We start from the raw sequence: 23,142 nt of genomic DNA, 5'->3' as shown, positions 1-23,142 counted from the left end.
AATGCTCCTCCACGGGGAACGTGGTCGTCCTGCGAGCGGGAGAACCTGCAAAGGGGCCGGAGGGGGAGCGATGAACGCGTCGGTCCTCGGCTCACTGAGGAGCCGCGGGCACCAAACCCTGTGTGCCAGTCTGGAGATGTGCACAGACCCGCCTCTGCGTGTCCCCCCCCTCGACCGTCCCAGCATCCCTCCGTGGGCTCGAGCTCATTTGCTGCCTCGGAGCCACACCATCCAAAGCCCCTTGGGAGAGCTCGTTTAGACGAGGCTTTGTTAAAGCAGCGTTCCCGCAGTCACTGAAAATGCATGAGGAAGCACGGAGCGCTGGGCTGGCTGAGCCCTGATACGCCCATCAATCCACGGTCTGCACCCTGACATCCTCACCCAGCCCTGCCTGGGGGGGTCACCCAAATGATCCCCAGTACCTGCTCAGTTAACTGCTGTGAGTTAACATGTGGGTTATACATACGTGCAGTGCTTGTTTTCTTTGGGAACGATGAGACATTCACATGTGCCAGCAGTACGAGGCACAGCCCAGCTGATGGATCAGGGATTAACCTCCCAAAACCATAAACAGAGCCCTCGGTGCAGTGTAATTACTGAGATTTCCTTTCAGCATCATCACATGCTTTGCTGGTTAGGAAAGGAAAGTATTTCTCAAAGGCAGAACTTCCATCTAGGATGGAATTTTACATGCACTAAGTTACATTTTCCTTCACAAAAATCACGCCTGTGTGAAGAGGCAGATCAAGTGTTGTGCCAGCACTGGGAACCATAAGATGGAATAAATAATAAAGGCAAAATGTGGTATTAGGGAAAAAAAAAAAAAAAGACAAAAACTGAGCAAGATTATCATCTTTGAATGACTGCTGGCAAAGCCTGCTTGTCGCCTGCTAGAAGGCGTGCGTGGTGGGAGGCAGAGAAGACCTGAAAGCTTTTACTGCTTCTCATCTGGGGACTGAGCTGGATAATGTGAATCTGAAGGTAAATTAGTGCCACAGCATCACCAGCAGTCTCTTCCCCAAGGAAATGCCAGCACTGGGCCAGTTTGAATTGCTGTGGAAGACGATGCTGATCATACCTTGTAATTAGGGATGACATAAGGTCAAACGTTCCCGAGCAGGATGTCTGCTAAGTTGTTGTAATGTCTCTGCATCAGAAAAGGGTGGGGGAAATCTATTTCACATCAGTGATTGGAAAGGAAGAGGACAGACGTGGCACGTATCCAGCAGAAGAAACTCACAGGCTCAGGAAGCATCATGGATAAGGACATCGAGTCCAAAACAGTAAGGCAGTTCAGGCACCCGTCCTGCATGCCACTGGAGAATGACACACACTGAGAGCCCTTAATCCCCAGCTGGGCTACCCAAAGCTCTCTACCCATGAGATCCAGGCTCTGGAGATTGTGCAGAATCTTTTTCCCTCTGATATCTCACCACCCCTGGTGTCAGCATCAGCCCTCAGTAACAGACCTGGTCTCGGAATGCCTCACGTGTTTGGCAGGTCCCCAGCAGGAAGGTCACATTTGCTGCTTCGTTCTGTCCTCGGGGCTTTAAGGTCACTTGATCCCAAAGGACAGCCAGGATTAGAACCATTATGAGCTGTTTTGTTTTACAGAAGAATTTGAAAAGGCAGCATATGAGGAACATTATTTCCACAATATCAAAAATAATAGTTTCCCTCAGCCATTAGTGAACTAAGCTATGCAGGCAAGGGAGGAAGTAAGGGAATGTCATTGAATTACTCCAGTGGAAACACGAGAAGGGCTAAAGTGTAAACCTGCTCTGCTGTGCACCAGGTCAGGATGCCTTTCCACCACTCTGACTTAATGCTGAAGGGAGATACGTTTCTAAGAGCATTTGCCCACTGAACGGATCACAGTCCAGCCCTACTCAAATCTGGAGTAGAGAGAAATACTCAGGCACTGACGTTTTAAAAAAATAGAATAGTGGACAGTGTACAGGGCTGTTAAGCACTGATCATTAAGGTTCCTTAATGGAGGTGCTCCTCCTTAAGCTCCGTTCCAGTTTCTGCAGCCAGCGATGTCCCACCCAGAGCCAGAGGCAGCAGATGGTGGCTGGGGGACTTTGTGCCACTGGGATGAAGGAAACACACCATCACAGGTAGCTGTACCTGTTAATGCTGCCTCCTCTAATGACGTCCTTAAGAAAGCTGCAAGCCCTTGGCAGCTCCTGTGTTTGCCTGCTAAGGAAAGTCCGGACCAAACACCTGCCTACAGAGCTCCATTTTCTCCCCATCATGCTACAGCTGAAGAGGCAGTGTTGTCAGAGGCTGTGAGCAGCTACAGGCAAACCAAACAGACCTGGCCACGGACATCTAAAAGCAGCCGACATCCCTGCAGCCATAACCCCTGCTCTTCTGTGATGCATCCAAGCACAAGGATGAGGCACGGGGTTGGAACAGGAAACATATCCTGCGAATGAAGGTGCAGACTGCCAGCACACACACCCTCCTCATCTGTCCTCAGTTCCCCTGGACAGAGCTGAGGTCCCCCTGGGACCAAGGAAAAGAGGGCAGACCCAGCATGCCTCTCTCCTGCCAGTTAATGCAGCTGCCTGGGGAGCGCAGAGCAGCAGCAGGTGCAGTGATACTGCATTGTTGTTTCAGCCAGGGCAAGAGGAAGCAAGCAGACCTGGAGAGTGTGTGCATTTCATGCAAGGACTATCTGTAAATGTCTGCACACCAGCAAAGTACCCAGCAGGACATCACACTCCTGTGCACAGAAGCACTCTCCTCAAGGCAGGAATAGGTGGCTTGCTGGGCAGGGGAACAGACATCAAAATGAGCATGCTGTCAGAACAGGATGCAGGAAAGCCAGCTGCTGCTGCACTGCAGAGCTACAGTTCAATGCAGAAACACTCTCCTATGACCAATGTGTCTACAGGTCCAGGGAAAGAAGTGGCTTTTAATACTTCATCTGAAATAACTTTAAAAATGTGAAAGTGCAAAAGATGAGGCAGCACATGAAGAGGCTCCCATCTGCGTCCTATGAACCAAGGGGTTGTACTGACCCTGCACACTGCAGCACGTGCTTCTCCAAGCTGCTTGAGCTGCATACCACCAGGCTGCTGCAGTCCTCTGGCAGATGCTGCAGCTGGGCTCAGCTGGGCTCTGCAAAGCTGCCTTTGCCTTAGACTGCAGCTGAGGGAAAGAGCCCTGAGGCTTGGCAGGGTCCCAGGCTCACAGCTGCCTCAGCTTGCTGCTGTCAGCTCAGGCAGTTTGGGGTAGTGCACCCTGCACTTCCAATTCTGCTGTCAGCTCAGGGCTCAGCTCTCCCCAGATCTCTACTGGCTGCTGAAAAACATCAATGAGACCTTTTGTCTCTCATGTAGGCACAGTCAAACAGCAGTCTTTGTTTCTGGGCCTCCAGTACCATTGTTTCTAAGCTCAGTACCTGCACTGGTGCTGCACTGGGGGATGTAATCCAAGCCCAACGCAAAGGAAAAGAACCTCCTACAAACCCAAATAATCCCACTGTGCAGCCTTCAAGGTGTGCCTAAAAGCTGATCCTCTCTGCTTTGATCGAATGTCGAAGCATAAAAGATTCAGAACATCCTTTGGTAGAATGCACCTCAACACTGTGATTCTGAACCACCAAAAGGGCTGTTTTTAATATGGCTCTGTGAACTCACACAAAAAGATGTACACAGCATCAAATTCTCAGGAGGTACTTCCTTGATTACACTAAATGCTGGTTCCATGAGGCACTGATGGGTTTAACCTTTTGCTCCAAAAATAATCATTAGCCCCCGGTGCCAGCATCTCAGGCAGGGTGAACACTGCATTAACAAGAAACAGCTTGGAAACCAAACCAGTTCAAACACACAGAAGGGGAAATGGAAAGTTGAAGAATAATATTTAAAAATATTTGTCTTTAAAAATTCAGCCCCTCCCACGTTACTAAAATGTAATTAAAAGGATCCAGCAGCTGCTGGCTCTGAGATACCTTTGGTCCAAAAGCATTAGGAGTCAATATGTTTTTCTAACCAAGTCTTTCAGTCCTGGCTCTTCTGTTGTGTTTTTTTTTTAATTATTTTTTGGTTTTTGGTTTTGCTTTTTTTTACTCCTGTTTCTCTCCTTTGTGTTTCCAAGGGTAGATCAGCTCTCCAAGGAACAGCTTCTTGCAGAGGGATGCCCAGGAATCCTTGGGGTAACAGCTGTAGGTCGGCAGCCTGTATGTCTGTACCACATTGCCATATGATAGAGGGTTGATCTATGAGAAGAAAGAGAGACAGCAGCAGTGAAAATGCCCTGAAGCAGGAGGGACAGGGAGACGAGGCAGTAACTACAACTTTTGTGTAGCACTGCCTCTGTTAGAACATCACACAGGTACAGAAGATGTCAAACTCCCTCCCTGCTAGTTAAAGCTATTTAGCCTTCTACAATGCCCTGAAACATTAACAAATCAAGCCTGGCAAACAGTATTATTAGTTTTCCAGCAGAGAAGCAGATGTAAATGTCAGAAGGATTTGAGAGCTGCTCACCTTACAGTGAGAGGCAGGACTGTCACCTTGCTGCACTAGCAGCTTGTAGTGGCTGGAGAGGTGGGGGGGGCTTCACTGCACACACCTGTACTCCTTTGGGAATGCACTAAAGTTGTAGCAACTTCTCCATATCAGTTAGAATGTCCCTTTTAATGGCCAACTGCTTTAAGGTGCCAGCCCCTGGTCCTCAGCTATTCTTTAAGCTGAACCTCACTGAGCACTTGATGGAATCGTGTCCTAGCAGAACAGGAAGGATACAAAGCAATACCAAGCAGGGCTGCTCAATGTCATTTTAAAATACATCTCTTTGGCTGAGTTCATAGTTTTCAATGCAAGTTCAATCCCTGTCCCAAGAAAGATCTGCCCGGAGTCCCTGCCTATGCAAGCTCACAGCCTCTGACTGAGGTCACAGAGTTTCTGTATTGGTTTTTTGGATGATGGGGACAGTCAGGCAGATGTGTTAGCTGGAGAAGGGAAAACATCAGATCTTGGAAACTCTCATTCCAGTGAAGTACTTTTCTGGGCAGAGAGATAGCCGAAGTCAGGAGCCAGTCTGGACAAGTCCAGCTGCATGGGAAGGATGCACAGCAACAGACAGTCTGTGAAAAGTGAAGATGATCACACAGTAACAGTGGTGTCAGAAAACAGACTGTGAGAGGTGCCAAGGCAAGGAGACTTACAGAGCCTCAGGAAGTCTGGACAGAGGGGAGAGGTGGAAGGAAATCCTCCTCTAGTAAAAGGGTTCAGTTATGCTGGAACCAAGCAAGCAGCTGCGTGATCGAGGAAAGAGGTTATAATTCATGGTGGAAAATGCAGTCACAGGAAAGACAGAGGCAATAAAAACACACACACAGACACTGCTTTTTCAGAAGCTGAATTTTTCTTTTGTTCACTGATGAATGACCAGTTTTCTGGGAGTTTGTTCATGCCACTAGCCTGCTTCAGCTCTGCTGTGCTCATGGGGAGAGAAGAGATGAAGGATGGGTGCCTGCAAAGATGGAGCTTCAAGAAAGGGAGATTAAGCAGAGAGTTCTTTAGAATTAGTCTCAGAGATCTTCATCAAATGTGTTTCAAAGTACAGAAGGAGGAAAATGCTTGTGCCCAGAAGCACCCCTGTGAAGTTTAGAAGAAGGCCAGGGCAAGGCAATGAACAGACCTAGCACAGGGCCCAGCTGCAAGACAGTGATTCAAACAGATTCACAGGAAGCTGAATTCCACCCAAATGGACGTTTGTACCCGAAACCCAAGAGCTGAGCTCACACATGGGCAACCCAACCTACTGCAGCTCGTATTTCAAACACAGCCCTATGGCCAGGGATGGACCAGAGCATTTATTCGACATTATAACCAACCTCATTGCAATAGTGGCCGTGGGCAATTAGGAAAAACAGATGAGAAAGAAGGGAGGAGAGAAAGAAGGGAGACGGAAGAAACCATCCCTTTCTCCCCAGTTAGAAAACAAAACGTGCACACAAAATAAATAAATACAAAATCCCAGCACAGTAAAACTTGAGCAATGATTACTGCCTGCTTCCTCAGCTCCACGCAGCACACACTGGAGGAGGACAGGATGCCTCTGGCTATTAGCTATGTGGGCTGGAAGGATGCACACAATGTTTCCCTGGGCAGAGAGATGATACTGAGTGGTAACATTTGTCTGCTGAAAAGAAACAGGAGATCATTTTAACCCCAGCGCAATATATTTTGTCTCTGCTATTATAAATGGAAACAAACAAGCAAAAGAAAGGCAACTGTTTATTAGGGAAGCTGCAATATGAGTTCCTTTTTTGCAGTTTCTGTCCTTCAAAGTTATACTACACCCTGATATCATATGCATCCTTTGTTTCCTAACAGAGCTGTTCCCTTTTCCTTTCCTCTTTCGCTTAACCCTTCTCAAAGTAATTGCTCTGAAGGATGACATTTCTGGCAGAAGGTACACAGATGAATTAAACACGTCGTGTCTTCTCACTGAGCTGAGCCACGCTGCCAGGAATCCTTCTCATGGACTGAAACGAATGCTTTTAAACACTAATGAAAACACTGAGCTATGTCAGCTACGGAGAAAATCAAGTAGCATCTGGAATGGGAGCATCACCCCCACCTGCCTGTGCCTGGACATCGCGTTCCTTAAATATAAAAGTAACTACTTGGCTGAACCACAAGCTGAACGCGAATGCTCAAACCCAGCATTATTGATTTCTCATCCATTACCAGTGCCTCAAAGGGCAGCTTGGATTGTAACAGTCACCTGCAGCTTCAATTACTTTAGGCATGGTTACATGCATGTAACCACACTTTGATCACGCATGGCATCAGAGGGCCTCCATATGGGGAGGGGACACAGCCACTGTGATATTGCTAGAAGGGAAAATCACCGTGTAGCACAGATAAGAACTTCAGCATGTCACTTAAAAACAGGCTTTTTAGATTTTCCTCTCAAAAGACCTATCAGAAAGCGGCATATTCAGCAGAATTTCTGACAGAAGCCCATTTTTCATTTCCACCACCACAAAGGGAGTAAAAAAAGTGCCTTTACCAACTCTGTGCTCATTATTATTTGAGCAGAAAGCCAAAAGAGACATCCACTCAAGCACTTCCACCTTTTGATACGATGACTTATGCTATATTCTAGATAGCAAATGGATCTCGCTGCAGCGAAAATTCATCGCATTCATATGACTCACTGCCTCTGCTCTCTATCTCAGTCCTGCTATTTTTCCTCTGGAGCAGCTATCCACCTCGGCTCACAAACACACTGCTGCCAAACTGCTCAGCTGCTCCTCTGCTTCACCACTCGTGGCCACAGTTTCCTTTTTATGGAGTTTTTTGGGGAAGGAGAATGACAGATTTTGGTTCTCCCACCACCATCCTACCGAAACGAAGTGGGAGCAGCGTGCCTTAAAAACACTCATTTTGCCCCAGCAGACACCTGCAGGAGGGATTCCCTTTTGAATCGCTGCTGGATGATGTGCCAGCTCAGTGCTGAGCTGACCTATGCCACAATGGGGCTGGGGTTGGACCTGTGATGGAAAAAGCAAAAGATCTGGGAAGCTGTGGTTAATTCCTTCCCACACATCCTCCCAGCGTGCAAATGGTTTCTATAATTCCATATACTGACTCACAGATTTCTTCCCAAGATGCAAAGAGCAAAAACAGCGACCCTGAAATACGGCAGAGTCGGGTAAGGAGAGTTTCACAGAATCACTCCTGAAAGTGTAACGAGAACCTCACTGCTACCATCACATCATTTCTTTGCAGAAGGAAACTGATTTATTATCTCTGGTGACAGAGCATGGAAATGCTCTTCCAAAAGGGCAACTAAGGAGAACAACGGGAGGCCCTTCCCTCTCTTGTCTCATCCACATATCTGTCCTGACTGCCTCATGGTACAACTACAGCTTTTCAGCACATCTGGAAGTGAAAATCTTTCACTAGCCCTTAACTATCCTTCATTCCAGATGGTTCAGCTGTCTTCTTCTGCTCGTCTCAGTGTTCAGCAGTTATTAAGGTGCAGCTGCATGCAGCCACAAAGTATGGCAGTACTGACATGATATTTCATGTTTCTCAAATTTCTCCCACATCACATAGGATGCAGCATTTCCTCCAAACAGAAGAGTCAGCCAAGGCGCTTAGAAGGTGAGAAAGCAGCAGGCACTTTAGAAGACCAGAAAGCTGGCCAAAAGTACCTCCTTTGTTTCAGTATTTCACAGATGAAATCCTTGAAGTGGGGTCCTTACACAAAGGGCACTAAGCTGTGGGACCAGTTCAGAGCTCAAGAAGAGGAAAGGATCTGGGGGTCAGCTGGAGGGGTGCTTACAGCAGAAGTGTGACCGAGGGCACAAGCAGCTCACCTGCATAAGGAGTCGAAGAGGTTTTCCATCCTGCTGCTCGAGGACTCTGAACTTCACACCAGCTGAAAAGAAACAGAACACAAAAACTAAATACACGCTGGAGAAAGGCCCACACCACTTTGTTTAGCTTAGAGAAGAGAAGGCTCCAGGGAAACCTCACTGCGGCCTTCCAGTACTGGAAGGGAGCGGATAAACAGGAGGGGGAACGGCTGTTTGTGAGGGTGGATGGTGATAGGACAAGGGGAATGGTTTTAAACTGAGACAGGGGAGGTTTAGGTAGGATATTAGGAGGAAGTTTTTCACCCAGAGGGTGGTGAGGCACTGGAACAGGTTGCCCAAGGAGGCTGTGGATGCCCCATTCCTGCAGGCATCTGAGGCCAGGCTGGATGTGGCTCTGGGCAGCCTGGGCTGCTGGTTGGCGACCTGCACACAGCAGGGGGTTGGAACTGGGTGAGCACTGTGCTCCTTTGCAACCCAGGCCATTCTATGACTCTATGATTTGCTGATCAGCTCTGTTGGCTGAGTGCTCCAGAAACAGCCTTCAACCTTTTTGGGATTGTTAACCCTTACCAATTTTCAGTAGGAAGCACAGATTCTCCCCAGAACGGCTTTGAGACTAATGACAAAGGATGTTTCTCTGAGATCCATTAAAATCAGCCCTCTGAGTCCCAGGCTGCAATTGCAGTCCAGAAGAAAGCACAAAGCCCAGAAATCAGCCAGGCAGTGCTGATGATGACAGGGACTGCAGTAATCCTTGTCTGTTCCAAACTTCCATCAGAACGGGAACTTCACGTTAACAAGAGGCACGGATCACCTTTGATTTGTGCTCATGGGGATGCAGCACGTGTGCAAATCTCTCTTTCAGACTGAGCAAGGAAAGCAGCCAGCCCAGAGGCATTCAGAACATTTCAAAGCCACCACTGCCTATTAATCACAGCACTCATGTTTTTAACACACTAATAACCCCATCAAAGCTGACACTTTCATATTCCCTCTTGGACTCGATACAATCCCAATACTTTAAAGATAAATAAGAAAGATTTTGGGTTCCAATGGTGACATCCTGCTCATGAACATTTAATGCAACGTGTCAAAGAATGGTAACAATTAGGGCTGGAGAGGCATTTTTCTTCTTTTCTTTCCTATTATTCCTTGCTACGGGTGAGGAGATGGGGCCAGAGTAATGAAGTGATCTGTCACAGATCAAACAGCCACTCAGGAGTACAAACAGAAATAAAACTCTTATCTTTACGGGCTCTGCCACTGCAGTATCTACATGGCTCTTACACATTTAAAAACCAAAACAGTTTCTCTTTTCCCTTAGCTTTGAATTAATGGATATTACACAGTTCATTCTTCCTTTTGGGAGAGAACACTCTTGTCTAGAAAAGAGCTCTTCCCAAATCATACAGCCCTTTTTTGTACAAGGCAGGAAGGGATTATCTGTTGATTGCTGGGTTACATTGAAACATGGACTCCTCCAATGGCTTCAGAAAGAAATCTGAGTACACTGGGTCTTGACGAGCAGATGTGCTGGAAGTGAAGAAGTCTTCAAAGTGATTCGTTGAGTTCTGGCTACCGGAAAGAGTCAGAGACATCCCAAGAGCTTCTTTTCAAGCAGGCAGCTTGTCAGAGATACAAGCTAACAGGCACTGGCCTTGCAGGTGGGTGATCCAGCACTCTGGAGCCTTGTGCTTACATCAGACCATTAGATCAGCAAATGCTGTTTCTCTAAGTCACAGTCACAAGCTGCTTTTTCACAGATGCAATCTGTGAAATCTCTGCAATCTCAATCTCTGGAACAGGTTATTTAATTGCTCAAAAGTCTTCGATTCTTAACTTGATAAGAAAATAGAAACAAATTTATTTTAGAATGACCTATAGAGTACCACAATGCTCAGAAATCTGAGAAATTCACACTTAACAGGTGAAGCAGGAAAGTTGGGAAAACTCCAATTCACTCCAGCAGCAAAGAACCCTCAGCCTTCTGTCATTGCCAGCCAACTCCAAAGCTCGGGGTTCGGCACATTTCTGTACACGGGCATCACCATCAGCGCAGGAGAGGTCAGGATGTGACTCCACTTGCTTTGTCCCACACGACAGTGCACTAATGGTTTTTTGTGTTCCAGTAACTATGGGGGAACATCACGACGACAGAACCGTGCTGAGAATGACAGAGTTTGCCCCCAAGTTTGTGACGTGAGGATGGATGGAGAAAATGCACCGACGTGTCTGCTATCAGACAGCACACTGGGAGCTTGGGCATGAGGCAGGCTGAGACCCCCTGACCTCACTGCTGTGCCTTACTTCTTGCTCAGAATCACCAGCACAGTGTACCCATCTCAGCCAAGGTGCATCCCTTCAGCTGACGCCGGCAGGCAGAGCACAAAGGCTGTCAGCGTGAATATATTTGCACCGACTTTTTAAAATCCAAAGTATTTCCCATCACATTGGAGGAAACAAAACACGGATTTCATTTCTGGTGTGTGGATGGATCTTCCAACCAATCAGGCCCAGGTTTCACCTATATAACAATTTGTCAATTCAGAAGCTGAGTCAAGAAACTTGGAAGCCAGCACTGAACTGAGATGAACTTAAATGCTGTGCTAAACCTTTGCTGATAGGAAAAGCTATCCATTCACGTTGGTAGAAGTATCTTGATGGTGCTCAAAATAATCAGATGCCATACATAACACACGCAAGAAGATTTCTGAATCTGAAAAGGGAAGCAAAACCTCAGCAGTGGGGACATGAAGCGATGCACACTCTCTGAAGTCCTTTGAATCTGATTCAACTGCTCCATCTGTCACCACTCCAACGATATGTTTTTATTCTAGGGCAGGAACATAGGCTGCAGAAACTCTCAGAGATACCTCTTCATCAAGCAGGCAGCAGAGTTCTGCAGTGTTTGCTTTCACAAAATGTGTAAGAGGAGCAAACAAATAGCCAACAATGAAAGCCAGCTAACTAACAGCCAAGCAGACAATCCACAGCCTGGGCAGAGGCTTATTACCCCACAGAGGGTAGAAGGCTGAACAAAACTGAGAAGTAACCCAAGACTGATGGGGGTACACAACCTCACACCTCCCAGTGGCAATCAGATATCCTTCCACCCTCCGACTTGCTGTCTGCTGGATCGGTTTCCTTCTGCAGTATTTCCTGCTCTCCAAAGACAGCCCTGAAGGGTTAAGAAGTTTCTGCCAGGAAATTCATAGGAACACGCTGAAAGCACACATGGAAAAGCAACAGACTTGGTAACATGGCTTAGCTCTACCTTCCCAGAATCAAACCTGGCTCCACTCCAACACACTGAGCTGAGAGCAGCTCCCAACAGCTTCCTTTGCTCTTGCTGAGTAGCCCTGGTTTGGTGATGAGCAAATTTCTTGTTTTTAAAATTCCTCCTGTGTGCTCTTATATTGGATGGGAGACAGTGATTTAGACTAGCTTGATTTTAACTGGATTAACCACATCTACTGACAGTTAAGCCCACTTCCAAATGATCCTTTACTCCGATAGTCGTGGCTCATCACTGTCAAAAAGGAACAACACCACGTAGCTCCGAAATGGTGATAGGTTAATCTCAAAAAGGGAATGATGATCTGAAACCTGGCCAGAGCTCTGAATCTGACCCAAACATCTCAGTGCAGAACTCCAGTTAACCAAGTCAGCACAGAACTGGAGCTCCATTGATTCACATTCTTTATGATTCACAGACAGTCCATGCAGACTTTCCGAGTGCTTTTGCAATTTGTTTCACAGCCAAAAAACCCCAGTGTTAACAGAAGTCTTACCTGATCTAGTATGCTGTAACTGGAATAAAAAATAAATTGACTTAAATGGTGTTTGTTAAATGGGTGTCACTTCTATTTATCACAGGCCTTGTAAGGGTGCCTCTGATTCTGATTCAGCATCAAATGTCTTTCCACTGACATCCAGCTCCTTGCAGCAGCTAGTTAAATGCATGGACAACTGCATGACTTATGCCCTGGATCCCTTCCCAGCCCTCTGAATTTTCTATTCAGAAGCTATCCATTGCATCAAAACAAAATGCATAATGCAAAATCCCTGAACTTTTGCATATGGAAGCGCTGGAGGACTTACCTGCCAGTCTGTAGGATCTACAGAACCGAAGGATGACTGAGTAAAGAGGCAGGGAGTCAATCAGGTCAACCAGCAAGTGGATTAGGCCTTGCACAATCACCACCAGCAAACGGAGCTAAAGAGAAACAGTTCAGTAGCAACAGGAGACACAACCCCTGCAAATTCATGAGTTGGTCTGCACTCTGACATTGTACATAAGCTGAACTCTCCCGAGGTGAGCTTAAAAAGTCTAAAAGTGCCGGGTATCCAGTGCCTGTATGAGGTTTCTTAAGGGTCTAATTGTAGCAAAGCCTGATGTTGGTAGATGCTGTGAGCCAGAAGGAGGCAAGAGCAATTCCCCTTTCAACAGGCACAGTCAAAAAGGGAGACTTCATGCTTACAGTTCCAGTGAACTCCTTCACTCTGCATCAGAGAATGCAAATTTCCCTTCCCAGCGTGAGCTGAAATGCTTTATTTCTGACTGAAGAAACCCCACGTAGAGCATTTAAGCAAGAGCTAAGCAGTCAGAAATGAGCTTCCTGCTTAGCATTGTGCTGACTAAGGCTCCTTTTGTCAGACTGCATTTATTTTTGCTGTCAAACTCATCTGAGAAGAGAGGGCTCATAAAAGATCTTGAAATCATGTGAAGGCCACTGTCTGTGGAAAATACTGCTCCAAGCAGGCCATGGACAGGACTGGTCATATTGGAGAAAGAAAAGAAAAAGGAGGAAGTCTAACCCTCTTAGCAAAGCCTGGTGGAGAGCATTTAACACAGCAGGTTAACTTCTTGAAGAAGCTGTTCTGGATCAAACTGGAGAGGTCGTCACCCCAGACGTGGGATGGAAAGACTGCAATGACTTCTGAGGGAAAGACAGGGGAACAGCATGTCCTGCTGCCCCGGATCTGCTGGGAATTCCCTCTGGAGAAACACAGACACGTACCCTGAATTCCACTTACTTGGTCTGCATGGGCTGCGTGACAGATCCTCCTGGACACTCACACAAACCTTGTGTTTTCCTCGTGGATGACAGTAAATGACTAAGACACCCTTATATATCATACATCTCAGAAAACAGCTACCTTCAAGGGTTAAATCTTACCAGGGTAAACACCAAATAGTACAGTGCAGTTGTAGGCAGAAGGAACAGCAGGATGGTAAATAGCAATGTGCCAATAAATAACTAGGGGAAAAAAGAAACAAAATCATCAGCAGAACAATGGCAAAACAAAATAAAAATAATAGCAAATGCTGAAACAGAGAGTTTGCAAGACTCTTAACGTTTTCTTTTAAATTCCCTGCGTGGATAATTCTGCTAATATTTTCAGTAATTATTCTCTTTTTGGGCCTTTTGGGACTGCTTGAAAAGATCCTGAAAGCATTTGTTCCTTTATGAACAATGCTCAAGATTTCCTATATTAGGCTGGCTTCCTTAGGAAGCAAAGCTTCTGTGATTACACTGTTCAACCATCGCCTGCCTCTGTGAGTTTTAAAACCATTGGTCTGTATTTTACTGGGAAAAAAAGGTGGAAAGTTGCAAAGAAGTAGAAACTGGGTAGGGAATTCTATAGACTTTTTTGTTCCTCCTTGGTTTGGGAGAATTGGGTTATAAGTCCTTCCAATGGGCAGCAACTGGCCGGCCAAAGGACATCAAGGCTCTGCTCAGTAGGTAACTGGGTGACAAAGAAGATAGTGACTGGGTGGGATGATGTAATATGTTGAGAGGGATAAGAAAAATCCATAGGAAAGCAGATGTCATTAGCTCCACTGCCCATAGAACTGGTTATTTTAACGTCAGGTTGGCCCAGCTGGCATAAGCCAAACTAATTAACCAATGGAGAAATACAGATTTATGACAAAAAGAGACCCAACTCTTCAATTCTCTGTCCTGGTGACTGAGAGGACACAGGACCAGGGAGCACTGCCATTTCTGCAGGAAGAGAACACGGCCACGGTGTGTTATGGCAGAAAACAGCCTTGTTGCAGAGGTGGTTTGATGGCTCAGCTTTATGCACAGAACCAGACATAGATGACAATCTGACCCATCCCCTTCACAGCCACTGTTTCTGCCCTCCTCTGCCACTCCACTGCAGTTCCTTAATGTCTTCTGAAGACTTTTAAGGTCAGCTCTGAGTGTCTCATCCCACCCAGGCCAACAACACAACTCCTGTGAGCAGCAGGATAGAGTCTGGAGGGCCAAACCAACCCTCCTCAGAAGGAGAGCCTGATGTAAACCGTCATCCTGACAGATATTCTGACTTTTCCATCACCAAGGAGAAGAGAAATCCCTCTGCTGTGGCGGTATGAGAAGCTGGAACTCATCTGCTGAACACAGAGAGGCACCTGGGGGTCACCAAACATCACTTTATTATTTCAGTGATGTTTGCAGCAGTAGGTGTGGCCCAGCCTTCCTATGGCGTTGAGGATTTCATAAGAGGTTACAGCATCTGACAAAAAGAAAAACTAACAACTGCCTCTGCTGTTTGAGTGAGAACGTGTGGGCCACCAGGCTCCAGCTTAACGTGAATGAAGGGGGGCTTTTTCATAGCGGCACTGGCAGGCCTGTTCCTATGGCAACACTGCTGGGCACTGCCTCCTCCCCCATGTCTACTCTGTGCTGAGAGCATCTGCAGCACCCACAGAGCACAGTTGGCACCCAGCACCTGCCAGCACCGCCCCAGGCACACAGGGAAGCATGGAGTGCCTCAAACCCAGTGGTCACACAGCCATAGGATACCCCAAGTTGGGAGGGACCCCCATGGATCACCGAGTCCAATCCCCAGCCTCTGTAACCAAAGCAGCCAGGACCACGCTGCCTGCCTGCAGCAAGCCCTGGTGCTGCAGCACTACCTGGTCCAAGTCATAGGAGCAGGAATCCACCCGCTGCCGGAGGACGTTCCACTTCTTCCCACGGAACAAGCGCCAGAGAGACGACAGGCCATAGATCTTCAGGCAGTAGAGTCTGAGCAAAGAAAAGATGCCACACATCAGAGCTGTGAGCTCCTCAGCCTCAACACAAAGCAGCTGTCATCATGATACCCCGTGCCCAGCCACTTACTGATGTCACAGAACTCGGGTTGGCAAAAGAAATCAACCTGAGAACGATGCAGATAAAATGTTGATTGCTCAGCCAACCACACTGGGGCTGCCCACTGGTTCAGGCAAGGAAGGCTGCTGCAGGCAGTTCTGGACAACGGTGGGGCAACCACTGTGCCATGCCTCATGGCTACGACCAGGCTGATTCCCTGCTCCTGGTGATGAAGAGCTTGGCGTACCCAAAGAGCCAAGTTCTGCTGGAGGTGGCCACTATGAGCAGCCATTGCTACCACCCTCCCTGCAGCAGGAGCAGCAAGCTTATCCCCTGCAGCCCACCTCTGTTTCTTCAGATCTCCTCTTTTCCCTTCACTCCATCCTTTTCCATGGCAGGAGCATCCAAGGCCTTATTGCTTGCACTTGAGTCTGCACAATTTAATTTTGCCTCTGCAGCACAGAGGCGAGGGGGAGGAATGGAGCACTGCACCTTCATCCGCAAGAGTGGGAAAAGATCGACTAAATGGCTGCTGGCACCTCTACTGAATCCTCTCCCATGGCTTTAGTAACTTGGTGTATGACACTTGGAACTATCCAAGGAAATGGCAGTGGTGAGAGGCTTGAGGTGATGAGAGGTGAGAATAGAGACACCTACAGAACAACATGAAGGAAGAAAGAGTCCCTGGAAGGAAAAAGAGGGACAAAGAGCCTCGGAGAGCAGGAATGTAAGGAAGGGAGACAGACCCAACCTACGGAGCAGAACAGAGCTTGGGAGAGCCTGACCTACAGCAGCCAGACCGGTTAACCAGCCTACACAAAGCACCAAGGCTGCTCAGGCTTCAAGATGGCATTGTGAAAGCAGTGGCAAGGAGTCTTATCTCAGAGAAGAATTTGATCTGAGGAACACTGGCTGCTTCAAGGATGAGGCAGGTGCCTCAGACTGCACAGCTCAGTGCACTCATCTCCAGGCCAGAGGGATCCCAGCAGGCTTCTCCAACTTGCTGATGCACACCATCCATGGCTCCTGCCTCTCACCTGCATACCCTGCTTTGACACCACGCAGGTGGACCTGATGGAGCACCTGCCCCATCTTTGCTGCTGCCTGTGCACACATGCCAGCTCTTGTTTCACTGGAAAGTCTATTGTGGGGGGGTGCTCAGACTTCACCAGCACCCAACCCAGCAATTTGTTCCTCCAGCTGCAGAAAGGCAAGGCGTTGTGGTGATCGTGCTGATGTGGGTGAGTGGTACCCCCTCCTGGCTCTCCATAGGGGCAGCTGACACAGCAGAGACAGTTTGGTGCCACAGTAAGATAACATACAGCTGTTCCACACTTCTAACACAGCCCAGGCTGGTAGACTGGCTCCCTGCAGCTCACAACAGGAGAGCAATCAGCAGAGAAAATGCTTTCCCTGTTTCCACTCACAAGCAGAAGGGACCAAGACCACTCCTCACAGCCCAAAACAGAAATTCCAGAAAACTGGAGCTGTTCATGGAATCATAGAGTCATAGAATCATAGGATGGCCTGGGTTGCAAAGGAGCACAATGCTCATCCAGTTCCAACCCCCTGCTGTGTGCAGGTCGCCAACCAGCAGCCCAGGCTGCCCAGAGTCACATCCAGCCTGGCCTTGAATGCCTGCAGGGATGGGGCATCCACAGCCTCCTTGGGCAACCTGTTCCAGTGCCTCACCACCCTCTGGGGGAAAAACTTCCTCCTAAAAGCAGGAAATCATTTTTTCTCCTGTTGAGAAGAAACTCTGTGTTACCAACACTACTGATTTCAGGTGCAAGTCCTATACTCACAACACAACCAACTCATAAATTGTATCTCAATATAACCATTCCCTAGGCTAGCTGTAACTGAAGTTCTACCATTTCTTCCATTGTTTGCAACATGAAGTTCTCTGCTCACAGCCTGCAGAGGAATGATGGCAGTTCTGCACTTTATCAGCCAAAGGTTCCCCTACTCATTACTTTGTCTGTCATCTCCTTGGCAAAAGCAGCTGCTTTTTAGTGTCTGTGTGATGCTTTGCTGCAGCACTTATTAATGGAAGGCAGGAACAAAGCATGTTAGCAAGCACAGTAATTCCAATGTGCCCAGCACAAGGCATGCCCCAAAGTCCTCTGCACTCCCCCATGCTCCCTCAGAGCCTTTGTCCTGCTTTCAGGCAGTGGGGCCCTGCAGTATATCCAGAAAATGCCACCAAGATGGTGGCATAGCCATGCTGCCCCCCCATAGCAGCCACCCATGATGCAGACTGGAATCCCTGAAGCCAGGCAGAGGCAGAGACTTCTGGGCCTCTCCAGAAGAACAAGGGTTCATTTCTCCTCCTCCTCTCCTGTTCTCCTGAACTGAGCAGGGTGCCACTGCAAAGTACCATGAAAGGTTAGGGTGAACTTGCCCTCCACCTATCACATAGTTTTATTTTTCCAGGTCACTATCACAAGTCAATATTTAAAGATACAAAAGAATCAAAAGGCAGATTGTTTGCACTGCTGTGACTATCATTTCTACAGGCATTAAAAATGCAGTAAATTAACTGCTGCCTTAAAGTGTGAATTCAAGAGTACTATGCTAGGATTGAACACAACCAGTATGACACCTGGGCCTGGATCAGAATGTTAATTGTCTCATAGATTCCAGCATACTAACTTGTAAGTTTTGTGGATTCCTTGGTGAGAATCAAGCCACAGCAGCCCCACGTATCCCCAGTGCTGCTGTTTGCTTTCTGTATTTTGAGGGTCCATCTTGTAGTTGACTTGTATTATTGACTCCATCTTGGAGTCAAAGCTTCTTGCTTTGACTACAAACACACCCAAGACACAACCAAGAGAGATGAACTCACCTCGCTCCATAGACATAGAAGCAGTAGATGTGGAAGGTCAGAAGTGCAATGATGTCAGAGAGGATGCAGAGAGCCACGGTCAGACCCAGACAAGCTGACAGACCAACATACCAGAGGATCATCTCGATGAATGGGGACATCAGGTGAATGTAGCCTAGTGAACATTGCAGTGTCAAGATTTCAGTGAGACATCTTCCCTGTTCACACTCTCAAAAGACTCATTTTCTCGCTGGCCCATTTCTCCCCCCTGTTCAAACATCGCTCCAGAAATCATAGCCACCAAACCACAGGAAAATTCCCTTGGATGGCCATATTCTGCTTAGGAGAGCCAGCAAAAGCTCTTTCCCCCTAGGCTTACATCCAAGTATAGCAGCCATGTAAGGACAGGCTCACCTTCAACAGAGCAGTCACCTTGCTCCATACAGGATTTACTTCTTTAGATCTGCATTCAGTTCTAATCATATTTTTAACCCCACATGTCAAGCTTTACTGAAGCCATCTCCCTTTCCTTCCTATTCCCACAAAAAGCCATGACAAATGAATTCTGCAAAATAAAAATCTGGAGACATACAGTGTCTTTCATCACTGATGTGGAGCAAAGTAAATATAATATCTAAGGAGTTTGTTCCCATCATAACTATTCTCCTTCATCAAGACATTTATCAAGAATAACTGGGGTGTGTTACTTCAAGGAAGGAATACAAACAGAAGAGCTCTAAAATCTGTGTACTAAGTCAGTGGTAGGGCAGGTTTGCCTTTGCATCCAGAGAGCACATTTCTCCTTTCTATCAAATGCCACTTTGAGGGCAGAGCTGGCATAAGACCTAAAACCTTCTCTTGGACACTCAGTGCTAATGGCACCAAGTAAGTGAGGTCCACTGTGACTTGCACTTCTTGCAAAACATCAGGACAAGCACTTTATTTCATATGCATGACTTCCTTGTGTGGGAATCCAGCTCTGGCTTGAGTTCCCACAGCAGGAAGACTCACAGACAAGTCTGTACTTGCAGTAGTGCATTTTGATTCATTATTCATCTCTAGGCAAACATTAAGCACTTAGGAGGGAAGAGATGAAAAGGGAGGCTGAAATGTTAAACAATTGCACTTACTAATCCAGAGATGGATGTGGTAAAGGAAGAACCGACCCAGCACCTGATCCAAAGCTCGGTTCATTTTCAGTCCAGCTGGTGCTCCCATCAGCCACTGGAGAAGGTCCTGCAGCTCTTCAGCTACATGCTGCAAACACAGAACAAGCACGGAAACAGCCTGAGATAAAAGATGTCCATCACACCAAACAGGTCCAGTGTACGGAACGTGATACCCTCCACCAAGTGTTCTCACCACATCCTTCAAAGCAGTGGGGAAAAAAATCCAACTGGCTGCTCTGTACACAACGACTTACGTTAGGAATGCACCTTTATTAGCAAATGAATTGTTTCTGAACGTGAACATAACAGCAGAGAGGAAGCTGAACTGCTTAAATGGTTCCAGTGCTGGCAGCATCAACTTGTGTTTGCTTATGGCCATGGCAGTGTGGTTTCATGGTGCAATGAGTGTTCTTGAAATCCATGGCCAGTGCTGGAGCACAAACCAACTTCATTCAGCAGACAACTGAAAAGTCAGAACTGAGGGAGTAATCCAACCGTGGGAAAGCAGTTGGGAATTTTAATGGGGCAGCCTGGAGTGTGCTCATGGACCAAACAGGTGATTTTTAATGAAATAACCACGGACAAAACAGGTGATTTTTCAATGAAATAAACTGTGTGTGCTACAGCAGAATAGAAAACACGATTACATAAACATTGTTCAGTATAAACAAATTTCCTTTTACTCTGTGGGGCATTAGGCAAGATGAAACACGGTGTGTAGCACCAATCTTGCCTACCACTATCTTGTCTGTCTTGCAGGCTTTGTGGGGAGATACCCATGGCATCCTAGGGAAAAAGAAGCCCTCGGTCATTGGAACAAAGCTGATGGAGTTCATTCCCACATCGCTGAAGGCTTTGTCTCTCTATTTCTGGTGATTTAATACCTTGGTAGTGATAGGACAAGGGGAATGGTTTTAAACTGAGACAGGGGAGGTTTAGGTTGGATATGAGGAGGAAGTTTTTCCCCCAGAGGGTGGTGAGGCACTGGAACAGGTTGCCCAAGGAGGCTGTGGATGCCCCATCCCTGCAGGCATCCAAGGCCAGGCTGGATGTGGCTCTGGGCAGCCTGGGCTGCTGGTTGGCGACCTGCACACAGCAGGGGGTTGGAACTGGATGAGCATTGTGCTCCTTTGCAACCCAGGCCATTCTAGGATTCTACAACCAAATTACTGATGGACTTTCTCTCTGTCCTACACTACTTTGCCTGCAGTAGGCAGGGCAGAAGATGCCGTGCCCTCCCCCAGCAGTGTGTGCCTGAATGACCCACCTACACTGAAATAAATGGTGAAGTTCATTTACCAGGCTGTGAATTGAAGCAGCTGAAAACAGTAACCTCCAGCAATCAGATGGGAACACACCTGGAAGAAGGCGCCTCGCACACTGTTCCACAGAGGTTGTGAATGAAATCCCACCTCTGAAAATCCCTAATATAACCAAGCCCATGTGAGCTTCAGTGCAAATTGTGCACATGCAGCAGAATCAAGACCTGAAGCGGATGTGCTGCAGCCTACCTTCCCTACCTTCATAGGGGAAATGTTTTCCAAGGACCAATTCCATTTTATTAACCAACTGGATCATTGCAAAATGGGTTTGTGCACATTTACTCTTAATGTAGTGGTAAAATTCAGAGCTCTACCTCCAATCTATCCCAATTTCCCCTTACTAGCAGGGCTGCCTATTTATTTCATTCATTTCTCCTCTGCCTCAACATCTCGCTGTGAGTCAGAACTGATTTGAACTCACAGATCTTACCTCCATGCAGAGCACCGTTAGCTACTTTATAAATAGACTGGCTTTAATATTTAAAGTGTTGGATTTGTAACTTAGAAAAAGCATTTGAGGATTTTAATGAAATATTTAAATGCTTGAAAGCAGTCCTTCAGCAGCAAGGCTGTTTTCCAGCACTGAATGCTTCTGGAGGTTTCCAGTTCCAGAGGTGCCACTAAATTCTGACAGTGGCACGTAGCTCTGGGAAGGTGCCCAAGCTTCCTGCTGTTTAGCTGGGCAGAGCATCTCCAAACACAGTCCTAAAGCATAACCTTGCAAGCTGTTTTGCAGCCAGATATTTTAGGACTGATCAATAGCAAGCAGAACAAGAAAAGGTGACTGGGAGTCTAATCCTCTCGTTGCAGACATGCATACTGAATGTGACCAGTATTAATAAATGAGGAATGGCGAATTACATGGAAGTGGTTTCATAAAGGAGGGTAAGGACATCACCAAAGCAGAGACTACAGTAACACAGCTTAGATGAGGTGGCTGTGGAAATATCTCCTTTATGGCAGTGCAACATTGATGGAGAAGGACACACAGCCCACTGGAGAGGGGCACTGTGGGCACTGGAAAGTGCAGCACAGCTTCCTGAGTGGAGCATCTAGTGCAGAGCAGAGCAAGCTGAGCCAAGGCACTCCCCACCGGGCACCTTCCTTATTAACCAATTAACATCTAAGAATATTTTCCAGGCTGCATCCTCTCTGCTGGCTTTGTTTGTGGATTTCAGAACAGAACTGAACAGGAACTCACATCCAATTATCTCTAAGCCACAGCAATACTTTTGGAGGCAAGATCTATGACAAATACTTACATGTTTCAAAGAGATTACAGCTTAAGGAAAAGAGAGATCAGTCAGGATGCAAGAAGCGAAGGAGGAGAAAAAGAAAGAGGGTTTGTAAGCAGTTCTTCAATTTAAACCAGAAAAATTGAGTGCTTTGAATTGGGTATTTTTGTGGAAGGCAAAAACTGGGACTGCTGTTGGGAAGCCTGGTGGGAGGAAGAGGAAGGAGGAGTTGTGAGGGCACCCACAGAGAGAAGAGTATTCGCATTTTCCATGCTTGGCTTTGAAAGCCTGCTCCAAAATCAGCCCTTTCTATTGCACGCAGCTACTCCCTGGTTACTCCCTAGGTGTCTGAATCACATCTGCTTCAGTTATCAACAAAAGCAACTTGTTATTACAGTCAGCACAGCACAGCTCATCAAGCTGTGAAAAGTGGGAGCTGCAGTCAATTGCTAGCAAAGTGCTGATTTGGGAACCATTGTATCAGGGGTTGATGAATGATGGCTAAGGAACATGGCTTGATCTTCATGTCAGCAGGCTGGGCTTGTGAGCCTGGCAGCTGTTGAGAGTCAAAATAACCAACGTGCATCTGTTTCTTCCCAGTGAGATGGTTACTAGGAAAAAAAAATTGCACTGTTTCCAATCCCCAGACAGCTAAAGGTTTATCAATATCAATATCAATGAAACCAATAAGGTTTTAGATTATATTTTGTCAAGATTAAAATCAATCAAATCCATAAGGTTAAAAAAAAAAAGTTGTACCATATTATGACAACATTATTAATATCTATCTATCTATCTATCTATCTATTCATCCCATGTTCTGTTTACTAACATATACAGAGACATAAGAAGGTCAATATCATCACCAGGTCTGGGCCTCACCAAAAGCAGATCAGCAAAGAGCATCAGGGAAGGAAAAGGGAAAAGTAACTCATTCTGCACACGGGAAAGTTAGCATTGCTGAACTTGGCAACACATAAGCACTTGAGAAAGCTCAAGTGATGGGAATAATGTGTACCAGATGGACACTCAGCAGCAAAATGGAAACCTACAGTTGGATGGCTAAGGGGAGATTTTGCTGTCATGCTGGAAAAGAAGTGGTGCTGGCTTGCATACCACATGCTGAAGTC

The 23,142-nt window shown here is 46.8% G+C and overlaps 1 protein-coding gene across 5 annotated transcripts in view; it reads right to left on the bottom strand.

Moving 5' to 3' along the window:
• Window positions 1-3,602: 3,602 nt before the first annotated feature.
• Window positions 3,603-23,142, bottom strand: part of PIGQ (phosphatidylinositol glycan anchor biosynthesis class Q) — a 30,972-nt gene continuing 11,432 nt past the window's right edge. For 3 of the 5 annotated variants that reach the window (XM_085237860.1, XM_085237859.1, XM_085237862.1), the window contains 7 exons: window positions 19,417-19,543; window positions 18,308-18,461; window positions 15,282-15,393; window positions 13,534-13,614; window positions 12,455-12,569; window positions 8,354-8,415; window positions 4,249-7,522 (listed from right to left, as the gene is read on the bottom strand). In XM_085237860.1, the coding sequence (XP_085093986.1) occupies window positions 7,247-7,522; window positions 8,354-8,415; window positions 12,455-12,569; window positions 13,534-13,614; window positions 15,282-15,393; window positions 18,308-18,461; window positions 19,417-19,543 (927 nt within the window). In that variant the 3' untranslated portion in view covers window positions 4,249-7,246. The other 2 variants (XM_085237863.1, XM_085237858.1) reach the window with 2 other exon arrangements.

This window comes from Meleagris gallopavo, chromosome 16 (genome assembly GCF_905368555.1).
Source record: "Meleagris gallopavo chromosome 16, MGAL_WU_HG_1.1, whole genome shotgun sequence".
Lineage (NCBI taxonomy): Eukaryota > Metazoa > Chordata > Aves > Galliformes > Phasianidae > Meleagris > Meleagris gallopavo.
This window is presented reverse-complemented; position numbering and strand designations above follow the sequence as displayed.